The 23,117-nt window shown below is 40.2% G+C and overlaps 2 protein-coding genes across 3 annotated transcripts; one reads left to right on the forward strand and one right to left on the reverse strand.

The window, feature by feature from the left end:
• Window positions 1–5,128: 5,128 nt before the first annotated feature.
• Window positions 5,129–7,569, reverse strand: psmb11b (proteasome 20S subunit beta 11b). Its single transcript, XM_005923067.3, has one exon. It carries the CDS (start codon window positions 7,209–7,211, stop codon window positions 6,039–6,041), a length of 1,173 nt encoding a protein of 390 aa, XP_005923129.1. The 5' UTR covers window positions 7,212–7,569; the 3' UTR covers window positions 5,129–6,038.
• A 171-nt stretch (window positions 7,570–7,740) lies between these two features.
• LOC102290790 (protein sel-1 homolog 3) lies at window positions 7,741–21,904 on the forward strand. 2 transcript variants are annotated; one of them, XM_005923014.3, is made up of 24 exons: window positions 7,741–7,994; window positions 8,188–8,713; window positions 8,833–8,959; window positions 9,448–9,569; window positions 9,761–9,876; window positions 10,144–10,193; window positions 10,313–10,436; window positions 12,582–12,720; window positions 12,884–13,030; window positions 13,126–13,331; window positions 13,429–13,608; window positions 16,506–16,628; window positions 16,788–16,928; window positions 17,046–17,108; window positions 17,188–17,364; window positions 17,454–17,581; window positions 17,945–18,028; window positions 18,140–18,221; window positions 18,406–18,481; window positions 18,569–18,690; window positions 18,873–18,994; window positions 20,835–20,949; window positions 21,143–21,206; window positions 21,407–21,904. In XM_005923014.3, the coding sequence occupies exons 1-24, from the start codon at window positions 7,755–7,757 to the stop codon at window positions 21,640–21,642; spliced, it is 3,510 nt and encodes a 1,169-aa protein (XP_005923076.2). In that variant the 5' UTR covers window positions 7,741–7,754; the 3' UTR covers window positions 21,643–21,904. The 2 variants fall into 2 exon arrangements, with proteins under 2 accessions (XP_005923076.2, XP_042077079.1); XM_042221145.1 differs by lacking the exons at window positions 7,741–7,994; window positions 8,188–8,713; window positions 8,833–8,959; window positions 9,448–9,569 and having other exon boundaries at window positions 10,345–10,436.
• Window positions 21,905–23,117: the final 1,213 nt, after the last annotated feature.

Raw genomic sequence — 23,117 nt, forward strand, 5'->3', positions numbered from 1 at the left:
AAGGAAACAGTAAACTTAAATAACCACTCAGGATTAGAATTTGGCGTAAACAGCATGAAAGCATGGATCCATCCCGCCTCATATCAGCGATTTTGGCTGCTGCTGGGGGTGTAATGGGGGATATTTTCTTGGCTCACTTAGTAGTGAGTGTCTTTTAAATGCCACAGCCTACCTGAGTATTGTTGTTGACCATATCCATCCCTGTTATGACCTCGGTGTACCCACTCTGTAATACCTCCTTCAAACAAGATAACGCATCTTGTCACAACGCTTAAATCATCTCAAACTGTTTTTTTGATCAGCACAATAAGCTCACTGTACATAAATAGCCTTTACAGTCGCCAGATCTCAATGCAATAAATCACCTTTAGGATTAGAGTCAATGGGAGATAAGCATCATGGATGTGCAGGTGAGAAATCTGCTGCATATACATCTCACCTATGTAACGCAGTCTATCTCAAAACCAGATGGACAGGCAGTATTATTTTGCAAAAAGGTGAAAAAAAAGTAGCTTACAACTTACTTTTTTGAGAAAAATGTACTAACATTGATTCTCCTCTTTTTCTTTCTGGCACCTTCATTGTTATCGACCTGTCTATGTGTGCATGGAGCCAGAAGAGAGAAGACATCGTACCGCTGCTGACTGAGATAAAAAAGCTGTGTATAATCATATTTCTAATCATGTCCCAGGTGTTAAAAAAAAAATTGAAGTAAAAAGGTTTGCACCAGTTGATGGCAGTGGTGCCTCACTGAGAACTGTCACAGCAATTTTTAAAACAATTAATTGTTATGCGTCTTTCTTTTTTTTTTTATTGGTAGAAACAAATGCATCTCCTGTAAATATCACCACTGTCCATCTGCGTCCCCAGCTGAAATAATCGACATCTATGACAAAATATCTTCAAAAACATAGCAGGTGTTGTTTAATTGCCTTCAGCAGTTCCTGGTTAGGTGTTGTGGCTTCTTTGAAAGCCGTGTGGTGTTTGTTTAATCTGACTAAATGTAGCTAGTCTGCATAATCAACTTCAGTGAGTTTCCATTTCTCCCAGTTGCTTCACCTAGAAGCAGGACCAGAAAATTGTCACTTAGAGATGCATTAAAAGAGGAATTTTTGCCAGCTGCGTTCTCTCATTTGCTAAAAACATTTGTGCGACTGTAATTACCACCCTCGCCACACTTCATAGCATATTTTATTTCAGTTTGAGATGTGTTTTCCATATACAACATCAGTCTGAAATTTTAAGCTGATTTTTGTGGTGACTGTTTTTTGTTTTTTTGGGTGAGTAACTTCCAACCAGAAATGTGCAAATTTTCAAGGACAAACAAAACCACTGCAAAACAGGAATGCTAAGTTGTTAATCTTACAGTTGTGTGTTTTCTGTGCTTCATTTATCCCTCAATTGTTTTGGATATTTTTAATTTAAAAGAATTTATTTTTCACGCTGCAGCAGAAACATGCGTTTCAGTACCTGAATGAGGTAAAAAGTAATCATCTACAGGGTGCAGCCTTCATTTGCACAACCATGTTTTTGATCATGTCTTAGCCTGAATTCTGTCTGATGACTAAGAAACAAGAGAGCCTTTAAACAAGTGGTGATGAGACAAGTGTTCCGTGATATGACTAGAAAGAAAGCTTGCAACCCTGAGGTCACTCCTCAGATCCCTTCTACCAGGCTCTATGGAGGTTCATTAATGTCAAAACTACTTCGGCAGCACAAAACAAAGCCAGGCAGTAATCAATCTAGTGCTGAGGATGTGTGAGCTCACAGCGAAAGATTTCTAAGCATAAAACATGTTCTTGAATTAGCTTGTGAGGGGGGGAGCTGTCAGCGAATTTTTGCCAATCTTCTGGTTGTTAGGGTCATATATTTTCAAAGTTAAAAAAACAAAACAGATGTACTGATGTAAGGCTGGGTCTGTGACACTGTGCTTTTTGCTCAACTCTAGTGGAGCTCATTCCGCTCTCAGCTGCAGTTTGCATGAAAGTAAAAAACTACCAAAATTGAACAAAAAGCTTTGAAGAGGCCAAGCAAAGAGAAACACTATTGCTCACTCAAATTTTGGACTCAGTTCTCCTTGTAGACTCAAACTTTGATTTACTATTCTGTCCTTGTTTCCTCCTCAAAGCACAAAGCTCTGCACTCGCTTCCTATTAAATTCAGTCAAGTTCAAAAGTCTTGTGCTCAGAGCCTTGGACGGTCAGCACATACCTCTCTATATAAAAAACCTCTGTTGCTTAGTAATACCAGCAGGAAACTGTTAGTGACAACCGGCCTAAAATGGTAACATTTTGTCTGCATAGTTGCAAACTAGACTAGATAGTGACATTCTTTCCAACCAGCCAATCAGTTGTCCAGTCATACCTTTTCTTATAAATTGGGTTACGTTCACACTGCAGGTCTTAATGCTCAATTCCGATTTTTTGATCAAATCCGATTTTTTTGTCTGCTTGTTCACACTACAAATAAAATGCGACAGCAAACGCGCTCTAGTGTGAACGCTCAAAGCAGCCCGCATGCGCAAAAGAAGACGTCACACACAACACGCTCTGTTTAGACCCAGAGCAAACAGTATTGTTTGACTGATGGCCTTAATATAAAGACTTTACGTTTCCCAATTTTTGCTTTAAGTTATTTTGTTATTTACATAATAATTTAGATAACCTAATAATTATCCTTATTGCTGTTTTAGAGGAGCGGTGCTTCAAAGGATAGTTGCAGATTTCTGTCAGAATCTGCAGATTATACAGTACAAATAAAATGTTCACGTTTCTCCAACGTTGTCTTCCAAACAGTTTCACTGACATCTACATGGGATGGCCAGGAAGCGATCGCGATGTCTTCTCGGGTGCTTCTCCGGCGCTGATAATTGGCATCTGTCTTGTGTCAGTGATGTAGAAGACGGATTTAATGCGACATGACCGTTCAAACAGCAGTCGCTTTCTAAAACATCGGATATGTATCGGATTCAGTACCACATACGAAAGTGACCCAGATCGGATTTGAAAATATCAGATTTGTGCCATTCACACTGTCAAACCATGATCGGATATGGGTCGCATAGGATAAAAAAAAAATCGGATTTGATGCGCTTTCGTCTGCAGTGTGAACATAGCCTTAGAGTCAGTGATTTGAATTTCAGTTTTGATTTTGGCTTCTAATGATAACAAAAACAAGATAACTGAATAAAAACTTTCAGTTATTTGGATGAATTTTGGCTATGAACCTGTTGTTTTGTGTTATGAATCAGCCGCCTTTACAGTGCTCCTCCCTAAAAAGCTCAACCATGCTCACAGTTTAGTTTAACTCAAGGCAAGATGACAGAAGGAGGTTTGTGGTTGAAAATATTTATCTAGAAGAAGCAGGTTGCTGTAAGTGATCCTGTAGAGGGATCATTAGTGATTGCCTGCAGCTGCCTTTGACTCCTTATCACCTGGGATCACTGAGGGTTTATCCTTGTTCTGCTTTCAGCATGAGAAGAGGAGGAGGAGGTGTTGGTTGGTCATCGGCTTCAGCTCTCCAGCATTTTCGCCCCCAGGCTTCACTGCAGGTTTCCTGAGGTGCATGAGTCCACTGAGGCATGAGCTTCTTTTACCACAGACTGCACTTGCAGATGTCTAATGGACCCGATCGTGTGGACTGGCAGACATCTCTTTTTTCATTAATTTATTAGCTTTTCATTTGAATAATGGAAATCTCATGTAAAAAGACACTTTTTTAAAAACGCCACTAAATGCATATTGCGTGCTTAAGTTAATGAATGTTTGATGTAATATCCAGATTGTGATTTTTGCTATAATCATTGAGCCCTAAAATACAAATTAACAAATCTTTTATATTTTTAATGCATTTGTTGTCTAGTGCTCGGTCTAATTACCTTTATGTCTATCAAAAGACATAGAAAGTCAACATTGCTGAAGGAACTTGAGGCAGAAAGCCAGGTTAATTATCTGTACACCTTTCATTATGTAGCTGTTTTCAATCATAATGTGACATGAATGGCTTGAATAGACATGCAAACAATAGTCATTGAATGTCAGAATGTTTGCTGGAGAGGTTCTCCGATTAGGGTTTGATGGTTGTTTTCTCGCTCCAGTCTCAACAAGAAAGGAGACTGTCATAGTCCTTCAGTCCTCGTGGTACTCCTGCCAGTTTTCCTCGCTCTCCACCATGACTCTCTCTCTCCTCTGTCTGTCTGTCTGTTTGTGGGTGTGTGTGTGCGTGCGTGCACGCCCTTGCAGAGGCAGGATCCTCTTGGTCCCCGCCCTCCGGCACACCTGTGGTAATTAACTCACCTGCTCCTCATCTGGTGTTTGAGTCGCGGTAGATGCTTACCTTCATTACGTAAGTCTGCTCACCTGTTTCCATGTGTGCACCTCTCACCATCTCTCTTCTGTCCAGCAGTCTTCTTTGTTTTCCTCGAGGAGGATTTGTGTGTGTGAGTCGGAGAGAGAAGTCTGTTTCATTATCGAATCTAAAGACTGAGTGGAACCTATCGGACCATCGACTTGGATACCGTACATAGAGACTGTGGATGTTTCCCTTTTTTGAAAGGCACTGCAAATAGCTTTTTCACATCACTGTTAATAAACTCTCCGAACTGCCTTCTGAATCTGCATTTGAGTCCTGCCTGCTCTCGGACTATGACAGGAGACTGTGCTTTTGAGGCTATATCTCTTAAATGTCAGATCTGCAGGCACCTTTAGAAAGCAACTGAAAGCAATTTGTTTAGATTTAGGTTCGGCCTTGTTTCGCCTTGTGTTTTTATCTGCCTGTGTGCATTTAATGTCTGGCTGCCTCATATTTTGCTTTTTAACCGTTTCTTATTGTGAAACGCTCTGTGACATATGCTGTTTAAAGGTGCTATAAAAATAACGCCGACTCACTTTCCCAAGAGTCGGTCCCTGCAAGACTTCAAATCTAGACCACCAAATGCTTTCTTTCTCCTTTTTTGTTTGTTTGTTTTCACTCGCTCAATAATTCTGCCATTAATGAACTTCCAAAGATGGGAATTATGCATGAGGTCGGGGAGAATGGGAGGCTTTCCCCTCTTACTCACACAGCTGCAGTCAATCATACAGTAGTACTAGTGCGCATCCCCACTGATGCTGCAGTCACGCATCCCAGGCTGTAATTTATTTTATGCCGTTAATAACACATAAGACATGCTCGCTGCACACATATGCATATGTTAGTCATTAAAAAAATGCATTCATATACGATATATTGCAATACTTAATATATGGAAACGGGACATCATACACTTCATTACAACATTTTGACATGTAGTATAATCAGTGTGCCACAACACTGATGTTACACTGCAAACTGTCCCCCATCATGGACTTCACTAAAGTTAGAGAACATAGCTGAACACTGAGGATGAAGATGGACAGCTCTGTACCTTTTACCCTAATATACTTGGCAATATAGAGTCATTGTCAGTTGAGTAATTACAGTTATGCTTTATTTATGACCACAGCGCTCAAACAAAATGAGCAGGCAGCAAAATTCCTTTTATTCATTAATTTATTGAAGTGTCAGAGGAACTTCAGAAGTCTTCTGACAGCAGGCACAAATCAGTTTACAGCCCCTTTACCGTTTATTGCTGCGGCTAAACGTGTTCCCTTACACACAGTAATACATTATGACCTTCAGCCTCCAGCCATTTAGATTTTTAGACTATTCATTTTCTGTTTCTCTGTGTTTATGCGATTTACCCGCATGCTGGAGTAGGTAGTAATTATCTCACATTCTTGAAATGATTCATAATGCTTTAACATCTAAATCAAAATGCCAGCAAGCAGGGTGCTCTTAGAATACATTTTTATCATCAGCACAAACAAAACATCAGCTGTTTATTAGAGGGAACGATATGCATGCCCAAATCATTTGAGAAATAGCCTGGAGGATGCAACTGCCTGTCCTGTTCATTAATTTAGTAACTGCTGCAAAGATGCCATAATATCACGTCTCTCCAAAATACTCCCCAATGTTTGCCTTTCGCTTCCCAAGCCATTTTTGTTTGTTTCATGTCTTTAGTCAGAAAAAGCCACATCCCGCCTCTCTGTTTTCTCATGCTTTCGCCTTTCCTTTTCTCGGTAATATTCCTCTTTCAAATCCTCCCGGTTTCTGCGTGTCCAGCCTTTTGACGTGATGTGATACATGTCCACACAGTTTCCAGAATATGCATCCCTATACGTAGCTCTGTACACAGCTTCTCTAGCTATTGACTTGGCCTCATCTACTGTCAGCCCCCAGTGAACACCTTGGTCCAAAATTGAGTAGGCATAAGGGGATCCTGAGCCCACAGAGAAAAGCATTCCCCGTAGGCGAGTACCATCACTGCATACATAAAAAAGCCTTGGTCCAGATAAATTCATTTTCTTTCTGATGGAGCACTGCTGAGAGAAAGAAAAGCGTTCATCCTTTGCCAGAGAAACCTTTGCATTGGTGCTATCTACAAAGTTTTTCTGCTCAGTCATTTGATTCTTTGTTGTTTCTCCTCGACTACCAGGACCAGTCTCTGTGCCTCCATGGTAATCACATCCATCGTCCACCTCTCCTCCATCCCACCCACACAACGTGGCAGCCACACACAGCTCAGTTCCTTTGAAAGGGTGAAGCATGTGCGAAAGCAATTTGGCAGCTCCACTCGTGGACAACCGTCGACCGTGGCGAAGTTGGTAAAGCCGCAGCTCGCGAGCCAAAATACGTTTCCAAAGCGCACAGTCGGCTGAAGTGCCTGAGGTCAGGCCCACCAAGTGACTGTGAATGGGCAGGATCTTCTGCGAGGCTGGGCACGCGACGAGGCCTGAGCAACTGGAACGAGTGTCTGCTGCAGCCATCACGCCACCCTGGAACATGAACGCCAAGGTGGTGGTGCCATGAGCCATGGGAAAGGGCAGAGGCACAGACTGTGAAGAGGCAAACGGAAGGCATGTTGGCAAGGAGGAGGATGTTAAGAAGGGGTCTTCAGATGAGACGGCGCTGCAGTTCTGGACTGTGCTGATTTGCCCAAACTGTATCGGACTTTCATCTAAGTACTCTGCCACTGGAATATAAAAGTGAAACAAACTTTTGTTATTGCTAAAGGGCAAACCACTCACATAGTTGGAAGGAATCTTTTTTCCATGTGGCACTGCAGGATACTCTGTAGTTAGACGGTCCTCAAAGACAGACTGAAAATTGCATATGTCCTGTAAAGCCATTAAAAGTGATGACCTATGATTTTGTACACCAAAAAAAGAAAAAGCTACAAAAGCATATTTTTACAGCATTTTCTGCTTGCTTGAAAAAATCAACTCTTCAATAACATCCAATAAAATTGCTTTCAAAAGTTATTCTCTTGTACACATAGGTATGCCATCAAGAGCATATGTGTGTGAAAACAGCAGCCACCTTTTATATAGACCATGTTCGTGTATGTGTGGCTACCTAAAGCAACCCATCAGCAACATTAGCACATGTCATGCCCTTGACTTTGAAACATAAACAGTCAGTGGCCCATGGGTAATTAATTTTGGCTGCCATATCAGGTTGTTTTTCAGTCTTGCATAAGCGCGTTGGCCAAAGAGGACGCAGGGTGATGACAAAGTCTTGGCTCACGTACATCAGATTAAGTCAGCTCTGATGCTTCACTCTTATGGAAAGGTCCCAAATACAATCACTAATAAAGTGAATCAAACAACACTTTTATTACACATCAAGAGTAAATATAGCCGAGCCCTCGTGGGCGCTAGCCCTTTAAAAGCATGCTAATCACTGAACTTGAAACACCAGAATTTCAGGTAATGCTGCATTGCAATGGTACACCCATTGCACGGCTGTTTGGAAATGTTTTCTGGAAGTGTCAAACAGTGAGAGCCAATGTTACTTACCACTCTGAATGTCAAATTTGCTTGTGGTTTTTATTCAGTTTTAAACAACAACAAAAGATGAATGTGTTTCATGTCATCATTTTTGGACAGATTTTCACTGCTTCTGCTCTAATGGTAAGCAATTTTATTCACTCACTTATTCTGCTCACAGGAGACTGCTCTCGTTTTTCGATATACACTACTACAAGCAGTTAGTAACTAACTGGTGATACATTTTTCAAATTTGGTTGAGAGAATGAAACTTCATGCAAGTCTGTTTTCCCTTTATGTTCATTTAATTGTATTTCTTTTCCTTCTCTTCACCCAGGGACAGTGTGCTTCACAAGTCATTTCAGCCCACAGCAGTGAGACCCCGCCTGACAATTTTATAGGGTTTGACGCCGTCCCTGACAAAGTGGTAGATGGCTCGGTGGTCCGCGTGCGGTATCAGTGCTCTGGGCAATGTCAGCTTGCAGTTGAGGTGGTGGTGTCCACATTGCAGAAGACAGATTTAGTGGTCTTCAGGAGAAAATGGAAAAGCAGCAGACTCCGTGACTACAGGATCCACCAGGTGCTGCTCAGACTGCCTCCGTCCATTTCATATCAACGCGACTTTTTCAACAGGAACATTTTGGACACACAGAATGTGACAGTCCGTGGTTGGCTGGGCAGCTTTAAAAATGGCAGTGAACTCAGCACATACCACAGCTCCATGTTGAGGATTTATAAAGCGCTGCAGATAATTCCACCCTCTGAGCGGCCAAGTAAACCTCCCACTGGTTGCCCGTCATGGTCGGCTCAACTAATGTGGCAGATGACCAGCCACAGAATCCATCAGTGTCCACATGAATCAGGTTTGACCCTTAATCACATTGTCATTTCCTCTGCATGTCTCATCTTTATCTCCAAAGCTTTTAAAGAACACATGCAAGTGTTTGCAAATGGAGCCTTTCGCTGTTCTGTTTGATCCCAGACATAATCGATATGCTAAAGTTCCCTCTGGCAAGTACTGGTGAGCGCTTTGGAGTGATCCGCAGGTTCCAGCCTTTTATTGACAGAGCTCTAGAGAGAACCCGGCGTCACGCTGTGACACAGCCCAGGTTGGACTTCTAATTTACCTCATTTTAGCTGGAACTTATTTAGTATGAAGTTCAGCCACACAGCATGAAAAATCTCCAGCTGAGTTTCCAAATGTTGAATCAAAGGATTAAGTAAAACAGAGTGTTTGATATTATATGTTTCAAAGGTACTCTCCGGCCCATTTTCCTCAAATATAAAGTACATAATAGCTCTGCTTTGTGTTTATATCAGCAGAATGACAGGTCACAAGTCACTGATCATTTCCTTTTCAGTGCAGGCATCAGTTAGAACACACTCTACTTTTAGTTTTACTTCAGTGTCTTTTTAAATGACTTTACAAGCTTCACCAAGCCGCTTCACCAGAGCATATAAGCTTTTTACTTACGGTCAATGAAAGACAGCGAGGTCAGGCATTTTTAACAGACAGTGCCGCGTTTTAAATTCAACCTCATGCTTGAGTGGATGAAGAAATGATTTGTCAAATCATGTTTCATTGCTTGGCTTCCAGCGTCACCTTATCTGTGTGGATATACCTACTGAAATGGTGTCAGAAGAAGCTCTGTGGGATCATCCATCATGTCAATAGAAAAAATTTATATGACACAGTTCTGATGCAGCTTACGAACACAGGTGGGTCATGCCAGCTCATGTGTACACCTGATAGGGGATTACAAAGAGGTGTCACAACATGATTGTGAGTGAAGATTTGTGGTTTTTGCGCAGATGTGATTTATTAATATTGCTAGCACAAAAAATATGTATTAATAAGGAGCTTTGGATCTCCTGTGGTGAAATTCACGACTGTCATATGTGCCGTACAGGGAACATCATAATTCAGGCACGGAAGATAACTGGAGAAGATGAAGCATTTCAAGTCCAAGCAATGTTGCCTCTCTTGAAATGGATTAGATTAGACTATTACATACAGGACTCAGAGGTAAAACGCCAAAGAATGACTCTGGTGGTGGGATGAGGAATAAAAATCAAAATAATGCTCTGGCAACATCTTATAGTCATTCTTTTTCTGCTGGGTTTTCTTTGGACTTCTAGCTTTTGTTTCCTTTTGGAACAGCTGTAAGATCTTGAAAGATGATTTATTTCCAGCTGGGAAACTCCAGGCGATTGCAGTGTGTACTGCAATTTGGAGTTGTTTACAGCTGAGCAGGTTTTTCAGGACTCATGTATTGTTATGTTTGACTTTTAGGTGCTGCTGGAAACCACATGGGATGGTCAAACTCAGAAACATTTATACAAGTACGATTATGATTTTTGGTATAAAATAAGCAAAACACACTGTTGCCAAGTTTCTGGAAAATAAATATTGTTTGCTCAGTGATTGTGATTGCTGGTTTGAGTGGTATTAAATGTCATAGATTTCAGGACAGCATTCATTACGATGACACAGATGGATACTTTGTGATTGGAGGAGGCAGTTACTTACAAGGCATCCGTGGGTATTTTGGGCCTATCAGATACTACCGTTTTGGAACCAAACAGGTAAGTGTAAAGAGGTAAAATGTATTCATTTGCTTTGCTTTCTAGTGTGTGAATGTGTGCGTGAATGGGTGGATGACTGGATATGTAAAGCGCTTTGGGGTCCTTAGGGACTAGTAAAGCGCTATATAAATACAGGCCATTTACCATTTACCATTTCACAGCCTCACTCTAAAACAGTGTATTATGATCTCAAGGTCATAAAGTATTAATGTTTCATGCCAAATTATGTCAGCAAACAGCCTGACCACGTGTAAGAGTACACAGGTAATGAAATGAGGCAGTGATAAAATCATATGCATTAGTGGACATTGTAGGTTTTTCCTTATTATCTGCCATATATATGCAGTTTTGGTAAGAATTTTTTTAAATTATTTTTTGAACTGTTCTTTTCTGGATTGGATTGATTGTACTGCAGTCATCTTTTAAAAAGTTTCAAAAATTGGGTACACAAGTTTGGATGCATTTTGGAGTTTTTCTAATCCACACAGGATCAAAATTATACATACCAGTTGAAATATATGCATACACCCCGACTAATATTTGATTAATTATTTGCTAAATGTCCTTTAATCATTCATTTATTCATCCCTGGATAAGTCAAAGCAAATGGATGGGTGTATGGTTCTTCAGAAATTTGCACCTCCACTGGACTTTTGGTAGCCATCAAGAAGCTTCATTCTAATTCAAATGGGCAGAATTCTGGCTGGATATTTGCCTGCTCCTCTTGGCAGAGTTGGGAGAGTTCTTACAAATTGGTTGGTTTTACTGGCACAGATCAGGCTTGTAGGTGTAGCCCACAAATTTTCTATCAGGTTGAGGTCGGGGCTTTGGGAAAACCATTGCAGAAGCATATCCATTCCAAAACCAGTTCTGATGTGTGTTCGGGATCATTATTTTTTGAGGTAGTTCTCCTTCTTCGTTATTCCATCCACTTTTTGCAGTGTATCAGTAACCAGCAGCATGATGCTAAATAAGTTCTGAGCTTTGGTAATCCAGCAAGTGCTGCCAAATAAATCATTTTATGCATGTAAGGATAAACTACTAGTTTTAGTAAATATTCTAAACAAGAATAAGAGATAGAACCTCCTGAACCACCTTTTAAAAGATCTAAATGAGTGTTTTGTATATGTGTGATTTTTTTACAACCATTACAGATATATTGTTCAATCATTCCAGCCTTGAAAAACAACAGTATTCATCACTAAAAGCCCCACATTACCATGACATTCATGCCCATGATGAGTGTAAACGTCTGACCACCATACTATTAGCAATGATGGAACTTTTAAACAATGATGGTTTTTGTGAAAATAATCCCTACAAGCCAAAGGTCAAGGCTTCAGGGAGGCCAAATCCCTCTGAACATTCATTTTCAGACAGTTTTTTCCTGCTTGTGAATCTTTATGATGTCAGTATCATCTGATATCTGTAATAGGGTCATCAAGCACAGTTCTCACTGTGAGCACAGAAACCCCACACACTTGCTGGTCAAGCCTCCAATCATATGAATCTAGACTAAAATGTGTATAAAGGGAGAGGAACTATAACAGCTTGTATTAGATAGTGGGTAAACCAAGAGGATGCACCAAGGGCCAGTAAAATATTGCTACGATTTTAGGCTGTGAATCAAGGAAAGATAAGAATAAAGAAACAAAACTGGAAAAGAGCACAGTAGTTACATTTTAAAGACAATTGTATCCTAAATATCTTAAACCCAAACCAAAATAGAACTAAACACGAGGGACATTGTTTGCTTAATCTTTTGCCCACTGATACAACATCACTTTATCACTATTTCAATTATAAATCAGTACAGATCAGATATTCTTAGATTACAGAGATGAAGATGCTGCAATAGCTTGAAGAGATGACACATTATTGCAACAACTGAGAAAAAAACGTTAGCTTTTGATTGCGACTTTTTCCATTCTTGTACAAGTGGTGACGCATACATTTTTTCAAGGTGATGACATTTACCATTCAGGAGAAGACTGCAGCGAGTCTGGCACACCTCATATGACAGTATAAATACTCATGAGGCTGCGGTGATGTCATGATGACCATTAACTAGGCTTAATACTTCCTATTTCCTCTGTTTTATGCCTGTTAATGCTAATTTCAAATACAGATTTATTCATATCACAGATCAAAAACCAACTTCACTCCATGCCAACATTAAATGAATTGCAGAGGATTCACCAAGAGTGTCAGGAAATAAGAGCATTTACAAAAGCTTTTATGCAAGAAGTGAATGAGAATTACCTCCTGTCGCCAGTAAGTAGAGGTAAAAAAATATTTTTTATATTTCCTATAAAAGCCATGTTGCACCATTCTGGGTGGAGCGACCTTTAAGAGACCTAATATCAAGTGTGTCAATACACTGAAAGTGCACCCATTGAGTATGGAAAGAATGCTGTGAACAGGTTCCTTTTTTTGTTTCATTTCAGATGTCTGTACCCCCGACTTCTTAAGGCTGTTGGGTCAGTTTGCATCAAAAGAGAAAACATGCACACAAACATGGACGTTTGAAACACAGATAAAGTACAGCACTCTCTTTCAGCTCTTGCTAAGAAAGGAGGTGGAAATCAGAACAGGTAGATATTTTTTATCTGGTTATAACCTCAATCACCATAAAATATCTGATTTATAGAGGATACATTATTTAATAAACACCTATCTGTTTCTGAAGGGTCTTTAAACTTGAAGGATCTCGGGAGCGTTTTGTTTGAGGAGACAGTCGGAACAATGTTCTCTGTGGATAAAGCACAAATGAAAATCACATCCCAATCAATGGCTGCGTTACAAGAATCCTCCTGCTTAGGAAATCACAGAGCATCTCTCTTATTGGCCACCATCCATCTCTCCGGCCTGGGACATTCAGTCAATCATGAGCAGGTACAGTCAGTGCCTTCGTTGTATCTTAATTACTATTTTATCGCACGTAAAGCAATTTGCATGTAACAGGTAATACTAACCCCCTTGCATTTTTCAGGGTCACGTCTATAGTTTGATTGGTGCCTTAGGTGATGACCGTTTTGCCCTGATGCATGCAGGGTACAAACACTTGATGGGAATTGATGGGTTTCCTAAAGACTTGGAAATGGCTTATAGCTACTATTCCAACATTGGAACGCAGACCTGTATCGACAGTTCCAGGATATATGAAAACAAGGTATGTTTAGATCATTAAGATCACTTCTGAATTTGTGTTTTTATTTGAATAACTAATAATAGCCTTGATAATAGAGGAGTTCATGTAAGTTGAGAGTGGCGTTAGTTCATGCAGGGCATGAAGTCAAGCTGAGCCAACAGTTCAAACAGATTAGCTGATAGCAGCTGATTTTAATGCCAGCACACGTCAGAGAATCACTCAGCTGATAATCATCTGAACATTAGATAGCCAGATCTCTTGTAGGCTGTACTATAAATATTTTATTCCAGTAAATGATTAATCAAGCCTGGGATAATTAAAGTATATTTCAGTTTTATGCTGCTCTAGCTTGTCTGTTGCTGATACTGACTCTGTAAGCCACTTTGCAACCCTCCGCCTCATCCCTGCTCCTCCTTAACATAGTGTTACTTAATCAGTATCAAGTGGTTATCTCTGTTGTCTGCTGCTTATCTGCTTACCTTTGCCTCTTCATTATACAACAGTATTACCGAAACAAAAATATAATTACATCTTTCATTTCAATTGTATTTATTTAACAGCAGCCTTAAGGTGCTTTCTGTTGTAAGGTAAAGACCCTACAAAGGAAACACCAACAATCATATGACCCCCTATGAGCAAGCGCTTTGGTGACAGTGGGAAGGAAAAACTCCCTTTTAACATTAAGAAACTAGGAGCGGCCATCTGCCACGACCAGTTGGGTTGAGGGGAGGGAGGTTGGGGTGAGGGGCTTATATATGGGGTGAGGGAATTTGTTACATGGGCTCATATAAGATATGCTATAACATACAGTTTGTTAAAGTATATTCAAAAAGCTAGATCTGCGTATTTATTTCCTTTAAAGTTTTTTTTAAAGAATAAGATGAAAAGATTGATACCTCTCTCATATCCGTGTATTGAATATGCAACTACAGCGAGCTTAGCTTAAAAACACACAAAGCGCAGTATGAAAAGAGCCATTCAGACACAAATGTATTCATACAAACATGCACGCATGCTGTGGAAATGACATTCTGCCTTCAGAATATGATAATAATGTGTCTGTTAGTCCAGCCATTTGTGAATGATTTAGCTGTGTTGATGAATGGAGGGACTGCACTTGAAAGATGAGGAGCGCACTATGAGAAAAGGCTACATCCGACTGATTTCCTGTTGATTCTTCGAGTATTTAAATAAGCTGCTTCTAATGAACAGAGGTACATGAAAACAGCAGAGAGACCTTACTGTCTATTCCAGCTTCAACAAGGCAGTGCACCTAGAAAACAACTGTAGCAAGCCTAGTAGTGATCATTTTTCCGTGGCATATTGACCGAGCTTTTTAAGAGCCGACAACAACCCCCTGAATCCAATCTTGATAAAAGCAACGAAAACCTATTTTCTATTTTCTCTTTCTTTTCGTGTTGTTTTGTCTCTTCTCGGTGGTGTGGGCTCAGCTTAAAGACAAAACAATGATGTCATGCACTTCTGTGCACCAATCAGGATTCAGCACTATTTAAATCTCAGTGTTATGACTGTGCTGGGTTGTTAGCTTATGTTGCCTGTCAGTCAGGCTTGGGCAGACTTTGATTTGTTAACTTGAAAACAAAAAAAGGAAAAAGCTAGTTGCTAGTTTCTTTTGTTTTTAACCTTTGACTGTATCTTGAGATTATTTAAAGTGGCTATAAAAAAAGTGTTGCACAATCTGGGTTCTCTGTCTCGGCTCTCACATTGTTCAAGCTGCAGCATTCTACTGAAAAAGCTCTAAAAGGCCATTAAACTCGAACTCACAAACACAGCGTCTTTAATTTTAATTCAAATTACAATTTTATCTTCCAGTGATTATGAAAATAAGATAATCAAGACGACAAGATTACACTTTTTTTTTTTCCAATTATACTGTGGCTTTTTCTTTCAACGCCACAACTTTTGTTTACTTTTGTAGCTCCCTAAATCCCCAATTCACTCTTTCTTTATATATTATTAACTTTACAATTACAGTTCAGTCAATAGACTGGTATAAAAGCCATTTTTAGTCTATTATTTTTCCACATAATCATGATTTGCCCGTTTTTAAGGTATACCTGTTAAACTGCTCAGTAACATAAATCAGCCAATTCTGTAATCAGTCAGTCAGAATCAACAACTGAATGCATTTAAGAATTTAGACATGGTTGAGACAGCCTACTGAATGAGAACAATCTGCTGTAAAATAGGGAAAAGTGCTGATTTAAGTGATGCTGAACGTGACATGGTTGCTAGTAGCAGATGGCTTGGTCTGAGTATTTCAGAAATAGCTGATCAACTGGGATTTTACCGCACAACCGTGTCTAGGGTTTACATGCTCCAAAAAGGGGTAAATGTTTCATATCTGGGTGTTAATACCTCGTTAATATCAGAGAACAGGGAAGACTGGCTAGAATGCTTCGAGCAGATTGGAAGGGAAAAGTAAGACACGTGCAAGGTATGCAGAAGACCTTCTCTGAACGCACAACACTGGTTGCCAGTCCTGTCAGCTAAGAACAGCAAACTGAGGCAACAGTTCACACAGGCTCATCAAAAATGGACAATTTGAGGTTGGAAGCAATTTCTGTTGCCACATTTAGATGTTAGGATGAGAATTTGGTGTAAACATGAAAGCACGAACCTTATCCATCCTGCCTTGTATTGGTGTGTGATGATTTCTTGGCACACTTTGAGCCCCTTAGTACCAATTAAGTATCATTCAACCAGAACAACTTACCTGAGTATTGTTGCTGTCCATTTCCATCCATTTATTACCACAGTGTACCCGTATTCTGATGGCTGGTAAATTAACCGCTGTAACTGTAGTAGTCAAATATAGTGACGGTAGCGTTTTTACTCATAGTGCTAGTATCACCAGTTGTTTACTATCATAACACATCTGTTTGTCTTTTCTAAAGCAACACTCAACTGAACATATCTATTTAAACAATGAAGAAGATTTAAACAGACTGACACATGAGACAAAAGATGATTTCCAGTATCTGAAATTCCAAGCAGAGAGAGGAGACATCGAATCTCAGGTATGTGAGCTACACGAAATCTTTTGACTTCTGACAAGATGAACTGTTGAAATATGTGCATGTGACCCGTTCAAATTCAGTCGTACTTTAATTTCTCCTTTGTGGTCAATAGCACAGTCAGTGTTCAGAATAGGCTAATAAAAACTCCATTAACTTTAGAAACGCATGGGAACAATGCTGTACTGGGGACAAAATGGAGTCTCAAAGGACATAGTGAGTGCGGCGAAATGGATTGAGAGAAGTGCTATGCAAATGAAGGATCCCTCTGCGATGTACGACTACTCCATCCTCCTGATGAAGGTAGTGTAAGATTGTAAAAATGGCTATTTTACAATTGAATTGAACGATGTGCGCATGTGTGTGCGACGTCTGTGTTTTGACAGTTATCGATTCACTGATTGATGTTGATTCGTTCAGGGCCAGGGAGTGAAAAGAAACTACACCCGAGCTTTTCGGCTGCTGAGAAAAGCAGCAGCAATGGTGAGAGTGTACAAGTCAGTTGGTGTGTTTACAGTGTGTGAATTCGCTATGAATACCGGCGTCTGTTTCCTTGCTTTAGGGCTCAATTAACGCCTTGAATGGTTTAGGCTGGTATCATGGGACTGTACTGAAGGACCACAAAAATGCAGCGAAATACTTTGAACAAGCTGCTTTAAACGGGAGCGATGATGGGATGTTCAACCTGGGGATTTATCATCTCAGTGGGATGAACCCAGATAGACCCTGGAGAAATGAGGTTTGATTTCCACAACTTCAGAAATGGATTTTTATCCAGGTATGATCAACGAGCCAAACTGTGTTGTTTTTTTTTTTAATGATCTGCAGAGTGCTGCTTTTGAGCAGTTTCTCAACGCGTCTCGGTTTGGTCATGTCACTGCATCAGTGGAAGCTGCTCGGTACCTTTCGATGGGAAGCCTGGAAGGGGTGTCTCAGGATATGAAGAGAGCTGTAATGTAAGGGGCTTTCATTAGCTTGTTGAAGAAAGCTTTGTTATGGGCTGTTGCACTGTAGCCTGCAGCTTAGTGGCATCTAATTTCAATGACAGTGGCTAATTCAAGGTCAGAACCCAGTATTTGCATATCTAAAAATAAGAGCCACTGTCACCGCATTATTGTCTGGCGCAGAGAGATTCTGCTTACCAATGTTCCTCTGGTATCTTATGAATTTAAAGAGGCTCCTCCTACAGCTGTTGATGCTTGTGTTTAGAATGACCTCAACAATTCGGAACTATTTTTAGATCACATTAAAATATTCTCTGTTTAGGTGGAGTTAATTATATCCCATAATACATGAGGTGTCCTTTAACCTCTATGCAGTCTGCTGAAAAAGGTCTGTGAGCGAAATGGACACCTTGGATTTATGATCAGAGAGGCTCTTCAGGCCTACCTCCAGGGCTCTTGGTAGGGAAACATTAATTTCAATTACTTTTCAAATGCCCTCATTTAATCATTGTCACTGCTCTTTATTATTGTCTTTGCTTCGTCACATTTGTTTCATTGTGTTTCCAACAGGCAGGAAGCCTTTGTGAAGTACCTTTTGGCAGCTCAAACTGGTCTGGTTTTGGCCCAAAGCAATGTTGCACACCTGTGCGAGGTGAGTGCATGCTCTTTCACTGGTTTAACCCATTATGACTACCCTAAAACAAAACACAGCCTGGGCTTTTCGTCATTATCCTGCAATCACGTGTGGAATTCTGATTGAAGCTGATGAACAAATTGCACATAATTCCTCTATTAAAATCATCATTGTCACTGTGCACTCGTTCTCCGAAATGCAGGAGCTGAATCTCGGTTATGAATGTCAGTGGAGATATCATAACTACTCTATATTAAACTATGACCCGCATCCTTTCGGTGAGTTTTTCTCATTTCATTTTGCTTTAAATCCATTTTCCCTGTCAATCTGGTCACTGAACAGAAAGTATTTATCTTCTTTTATAGCTCTACTGAAAATGGGAGACTACTACTACTACCATTCCCCCGGCACACAAGAGGACTCATTATCCTTGGCTGAGCAGGCCATATCAATGTATAGCAGAGCAGCACTAGCAGGCAGCCCTCAGGTGACAGATTTACTTCAGCTATAATCTCATCACCCTGTGATAAACTTAATTAAACTTCCACAGGCTCTGGCCCTCTGCAATAAAAGCAACAAACGGCATTGTATTGTGTTATTATTTAGATACTTTCTCGGTGAATAAGCCATCATTGCTGTTATGATTTTGTTTTTCATATTGGCTCACAGGGAATGTACAACTTGGTTGTTTTGGCACAAGAAGGCCACAGTCTTCCCCGGAGCATCCTCAGATTCATTAATGTTTCGCATCACGATGATCTGGATATGGTGATGGAGAAGATCCTAAAAAGGTGCTTTTTAAAATTAAATCAGCTTTCACAACCACAGTGAATAATGATGGTCATTAATGGGATCTCTAGTACATTGGTAAAACTTTGAAATACTGCCATTTGAACAATACTACAAAGGTTTAATATTCCTAATGTAAATTCTCAGGAAGCTTTGTAGTGGTACATTTTTTAAATTACTTTCTTGCCATGTGTGAGATAAAATGATAGTTACCACTCCTGTCTGTCTGCACTGCTAAATCCACCTTTCTTGTGGAGTTGTACCGGCTTTGCTCATCTGTCTTTAGTTTGAGCTGAAGTTTTTGACAAAGGCAGTTAGCTAACAACAGTGGTTCCCACTTATCAGCCACAGCGTCAGAACCATCCATCCGTCCATTTTCTTTTACTCATCCTGTTCAGGGTTGCAGGGGGAGCTGGAGACTGTCTCAGCTGTCAAAGGGCAACTTGCAGGGTACACCCTGGACAGGTCATCAGTCTGTCACAAGGCTAATAGAGAGAGACAACCCTTCACACTCACATTTACATTGACGGCCAATTAGAATCACCGATTAACCTAACATGCATGCCTTTGGACTGAAGTACCTGGAGAGAACTCACGCAAACACAGGAAGAAGATGCAAATGTCAAAATGCTAAATACTGCCTGCATCTCTCCATGATGCATAAGGTGTCATTTGGCTTTGGTGCCTTCACACATTAACAGACAGATAATCCTATTTTAGCAGTTTACAAAGTCCATTAAAAAAAGGTTCGAGAGATGGCAGCGTCATTAGTCGCGGGCTTATCAGGCTGGGGGTTATGCCCATTTGCACTTACACACTTGCTGTTTCATTCAGTTTCCATTGCCTTTTACTTTCACATGCTTTTCAGGTTTAGGAAAAGATTGTAGTTAGGGTTAATATATACTTTAGACCCTTTTGGTTGATGACATGCTTTTGACATGTCTAGCAAGTGACACTCTGCAGCCAAAGGACATTGTTTGTGTAACTGAGACATGCCAGCTATTTTGCTATTTTTAAGTGTTCGAGGAGTGATAACCGACTGGTGCATCGCTCTGGTACAACTAAAACAGCTCTGATCTTTCAGAGGAACACGAGACCCCCGGGTTATCCTGCGGTGTCTTGCACCTGGGGGCTCAGGGGATGGGAGCTTGTTCCAGCACATCCAACAGATCCTCACTTGAATCGGAAACTGAGGAGTCTGGATCAAAGCAGTGAGGCAGGGCACACTGACAGGGAGGTCAGGGTCATCAGTACATAAAAAGAGGGATACACACTCCAGCTCCGAGACATTTTCCGGCAGAATTTATTATCTCAGTTCAACTCTTATTTAATACATGAGGTTTATTATGTAACCTCTTTTTCTATTCAAGATAAAATACACAGTGTATGCTTTAGGATATAGACACATTGTGATGGACAAGTTGCTATGAGCATGCAGTGTCCTTGGTGTCTCACTCAGATCCACCCCCTGTTTGTCATGTCTGCTTACAAAATAACAGCATAGTGACAGCTAAAATGCTCATGGTGAGACTTCAAAAGAGAAGACCACAGCCCAGTAGGTGATGTTACAGTGATGCTGCAGTCTATCTTTTAATGAGAACTCTACGTCTGCAAAATGTTTAAACGAGTGGAATATTTCAAACGAACTGCCATCCGCATTAATGCCAGGACACACATTTCCCAATAACATGATTTTATATGATAACAGTTTTATTCATCTGTCAGTGGTTTGAATCTGCTCATTCAATGTGGGCTTCTACTGCTATTTCTAAATAGGTATGAGGGCGTGTTATATTATATTTTTTATCTCATGTAACACAGTTTTCATGTTTATCTCCTAAGATGTGTAGACATGGAGGGTGAAGAGGCAGTGACGCCCTGTTCTTTAGCTCTGCTTGGACTCCAGATGGGAAAAGCCTTGAGGAGAATGACTCAGAATGGTGCACAGCTCCTCTTGGTAAACATAAGGCGATATACTCATGCTGTGTGTAGTAAGGGGAAACATACCACACGCTGCACTCACAAACTACAGAATATTAACATCCTTCAGTTTTTGAAAAATGCAAAAATGTTAATTTTATCTTCATCATGAGTATGGCGTTTTGTTTTGTGAATGGAAATGTGAACTGCTTCTTTGTAATCCTTTGTAGGCATATGCATCTCTTCTTTCTGTCCTTATCTTTGCTGTTGTGGTGCCTTTGCAGAGCAGTCTTGGTAAGTATTTGTGTGGTTCACTACTGCGCTTAATTGCCAGTGGTTGCCACAAGATGGTGCAGTTTCATTATACATTGCTTTACACTACCCATTTTTATGATTTGCAAATTTGCAAATAATCTATATACTGTCAGTGTCATGTTTGCTGCTGGAAGTGTCTTTACAACCATTCATCCTCCCTCTTTTGTAAATTAACACAGGGAACAGAAATCCTACAAATGCACTAAGGGCAAGGACATCACCTGGAAGCTACAATGGCGTCGTCGTGAACAGGGAGCAAGATGGCATCATGGGAAGAACCTACAGAGGGGCATGGAATCTAAGGCTTACCATGAATGGGGAGCAGTGGTTGCGACAGATCAGCGATTTGGCGGTGACTGCGTCTGGCGTGTGCCTGTGTGCTTTCTGGACCACACTCCTCTATCATCTTTTATGACATAAGATACCAAGAAGAGTGATCCCATAGCCACAGCAAAAGCCTCAGACGCTACATATTGTAAGAGCACACATTTAGCAGATGAGTTACAGAACTATTCGTGTGACACATTTGTGTTTTGGAGGCTTGTGACAGGAAGGGAGAAGGAAAAGAAGGTCAGGTTGTGAGCAAGCTGCTTTGGTTGAGTTAATAATTTTTCTCCTGTAATCCTTTTTTTCGTTTTATATTCGTGGAAAATAAAATGCTTACCATACAATCTGAATCTAGAGATGTTTTCATTATTTATAATAAAAAACATAAATGTGACAGTTCTTTTATATATATATATATATATATATATATTTAAAAGCAACAATCAATCACTGATGGATGAGACGTTACACCAGAAGCTGTGTTTTAATAAGTCAACTATTAAGGCTTGTCCCTGGTCCTATCAGCGGCATGTTGATGATAAATGTCTCTCAGGAGACAAGACATGCAGCATGAGCCTGCAGGGCACTTAACTATTGTCCCCAGTATACAACCGGAGCAGTGGAATTTCAGTTGATATTGACTGAGTCTCTGTTAAGCTGCTGCTTTTGGTCGATATCTCAGTTTTCGCCACCACTAAGGAGAGTTTGGCTGGAAAGGAAGTTAGTATAACAATTGGTTACACTTCAAACACAACTTTAGAGCATGTGTTGGAGTGTTTAAAAAAAAAAAATTAATGCGCCTCCGTGGTATTGTTGTTTCTGCATTCATAAAGATAACAGGCAATTTCCTTTGAGGGATTGTGTTTCTATGGCTGCCAATGAACATGAGGAAGAGGCAGTGTCACTAAGTTCATAACAGTTATTTACAGCTCTGAGTGACTTGTGATGATGTGCAGTTTATAGCTGGTATTCACTGAGCTGTCATTAGTTAAATAAGGAGTTTCACAGTGTAAACAGCTCCATGTGGCACTCCGTCAGTGTAGAGTGACGTCTGTGTATAATTTGGGGATGGACTAATGATCTCCCTCTTCCTTCAGCTATCTCTGTCCACGATGTTGTCTATCTCTGGCTTTAAACACTGCCTACACGTACTGCAGTAATCTCTAGGCTAGTGTTTTCTGCAGTTTATGTGGTAGAAATTTTTTGTGAAGGTCATCATAGGACGTAAGTCAAAACAAAACAACTTTTTTTTAACATGCTGTTAAGCAAAATAAGGTATCAATTCATTTCTACCAGTTGTCAGTTACCAGAATTTAAAAATATGAATAAGGCCACAGTTAAACTTATTGTTTCTGTCAAAGCTTAGTCCATTTATTTTGTAACCATTTATCCCACTAGTGCCGCAACATCAGAAGTGGATACCTCCAACCAAAGCTGAAGATTCCTTCTTTGTGTATGAACACACGGATCCAGATTATTGTTAAAGATATTTCCCTGAGAACATCAAACCGAGGCCTCTCACTTTATCTTACCTCAACTGAATATGCAAAGATATGATATAAA

Source organism: Haplochromis burtoni, unplaced genomic scaffold, assembly GCF_018398535.1.
Source record: "Haplochromis burtoni strain Fernald_Lab_line unplaced genomic scaffold, NCSU_Asbu1 Contig_61, whole genome shotgun sequence".
Taxonomy (NCBI): Eukaryota; Metazoa; Chordata; class Actinopteri; order Cichliformes; family Cichlidae; genus Haplochromis; species Haplochromis burtoni.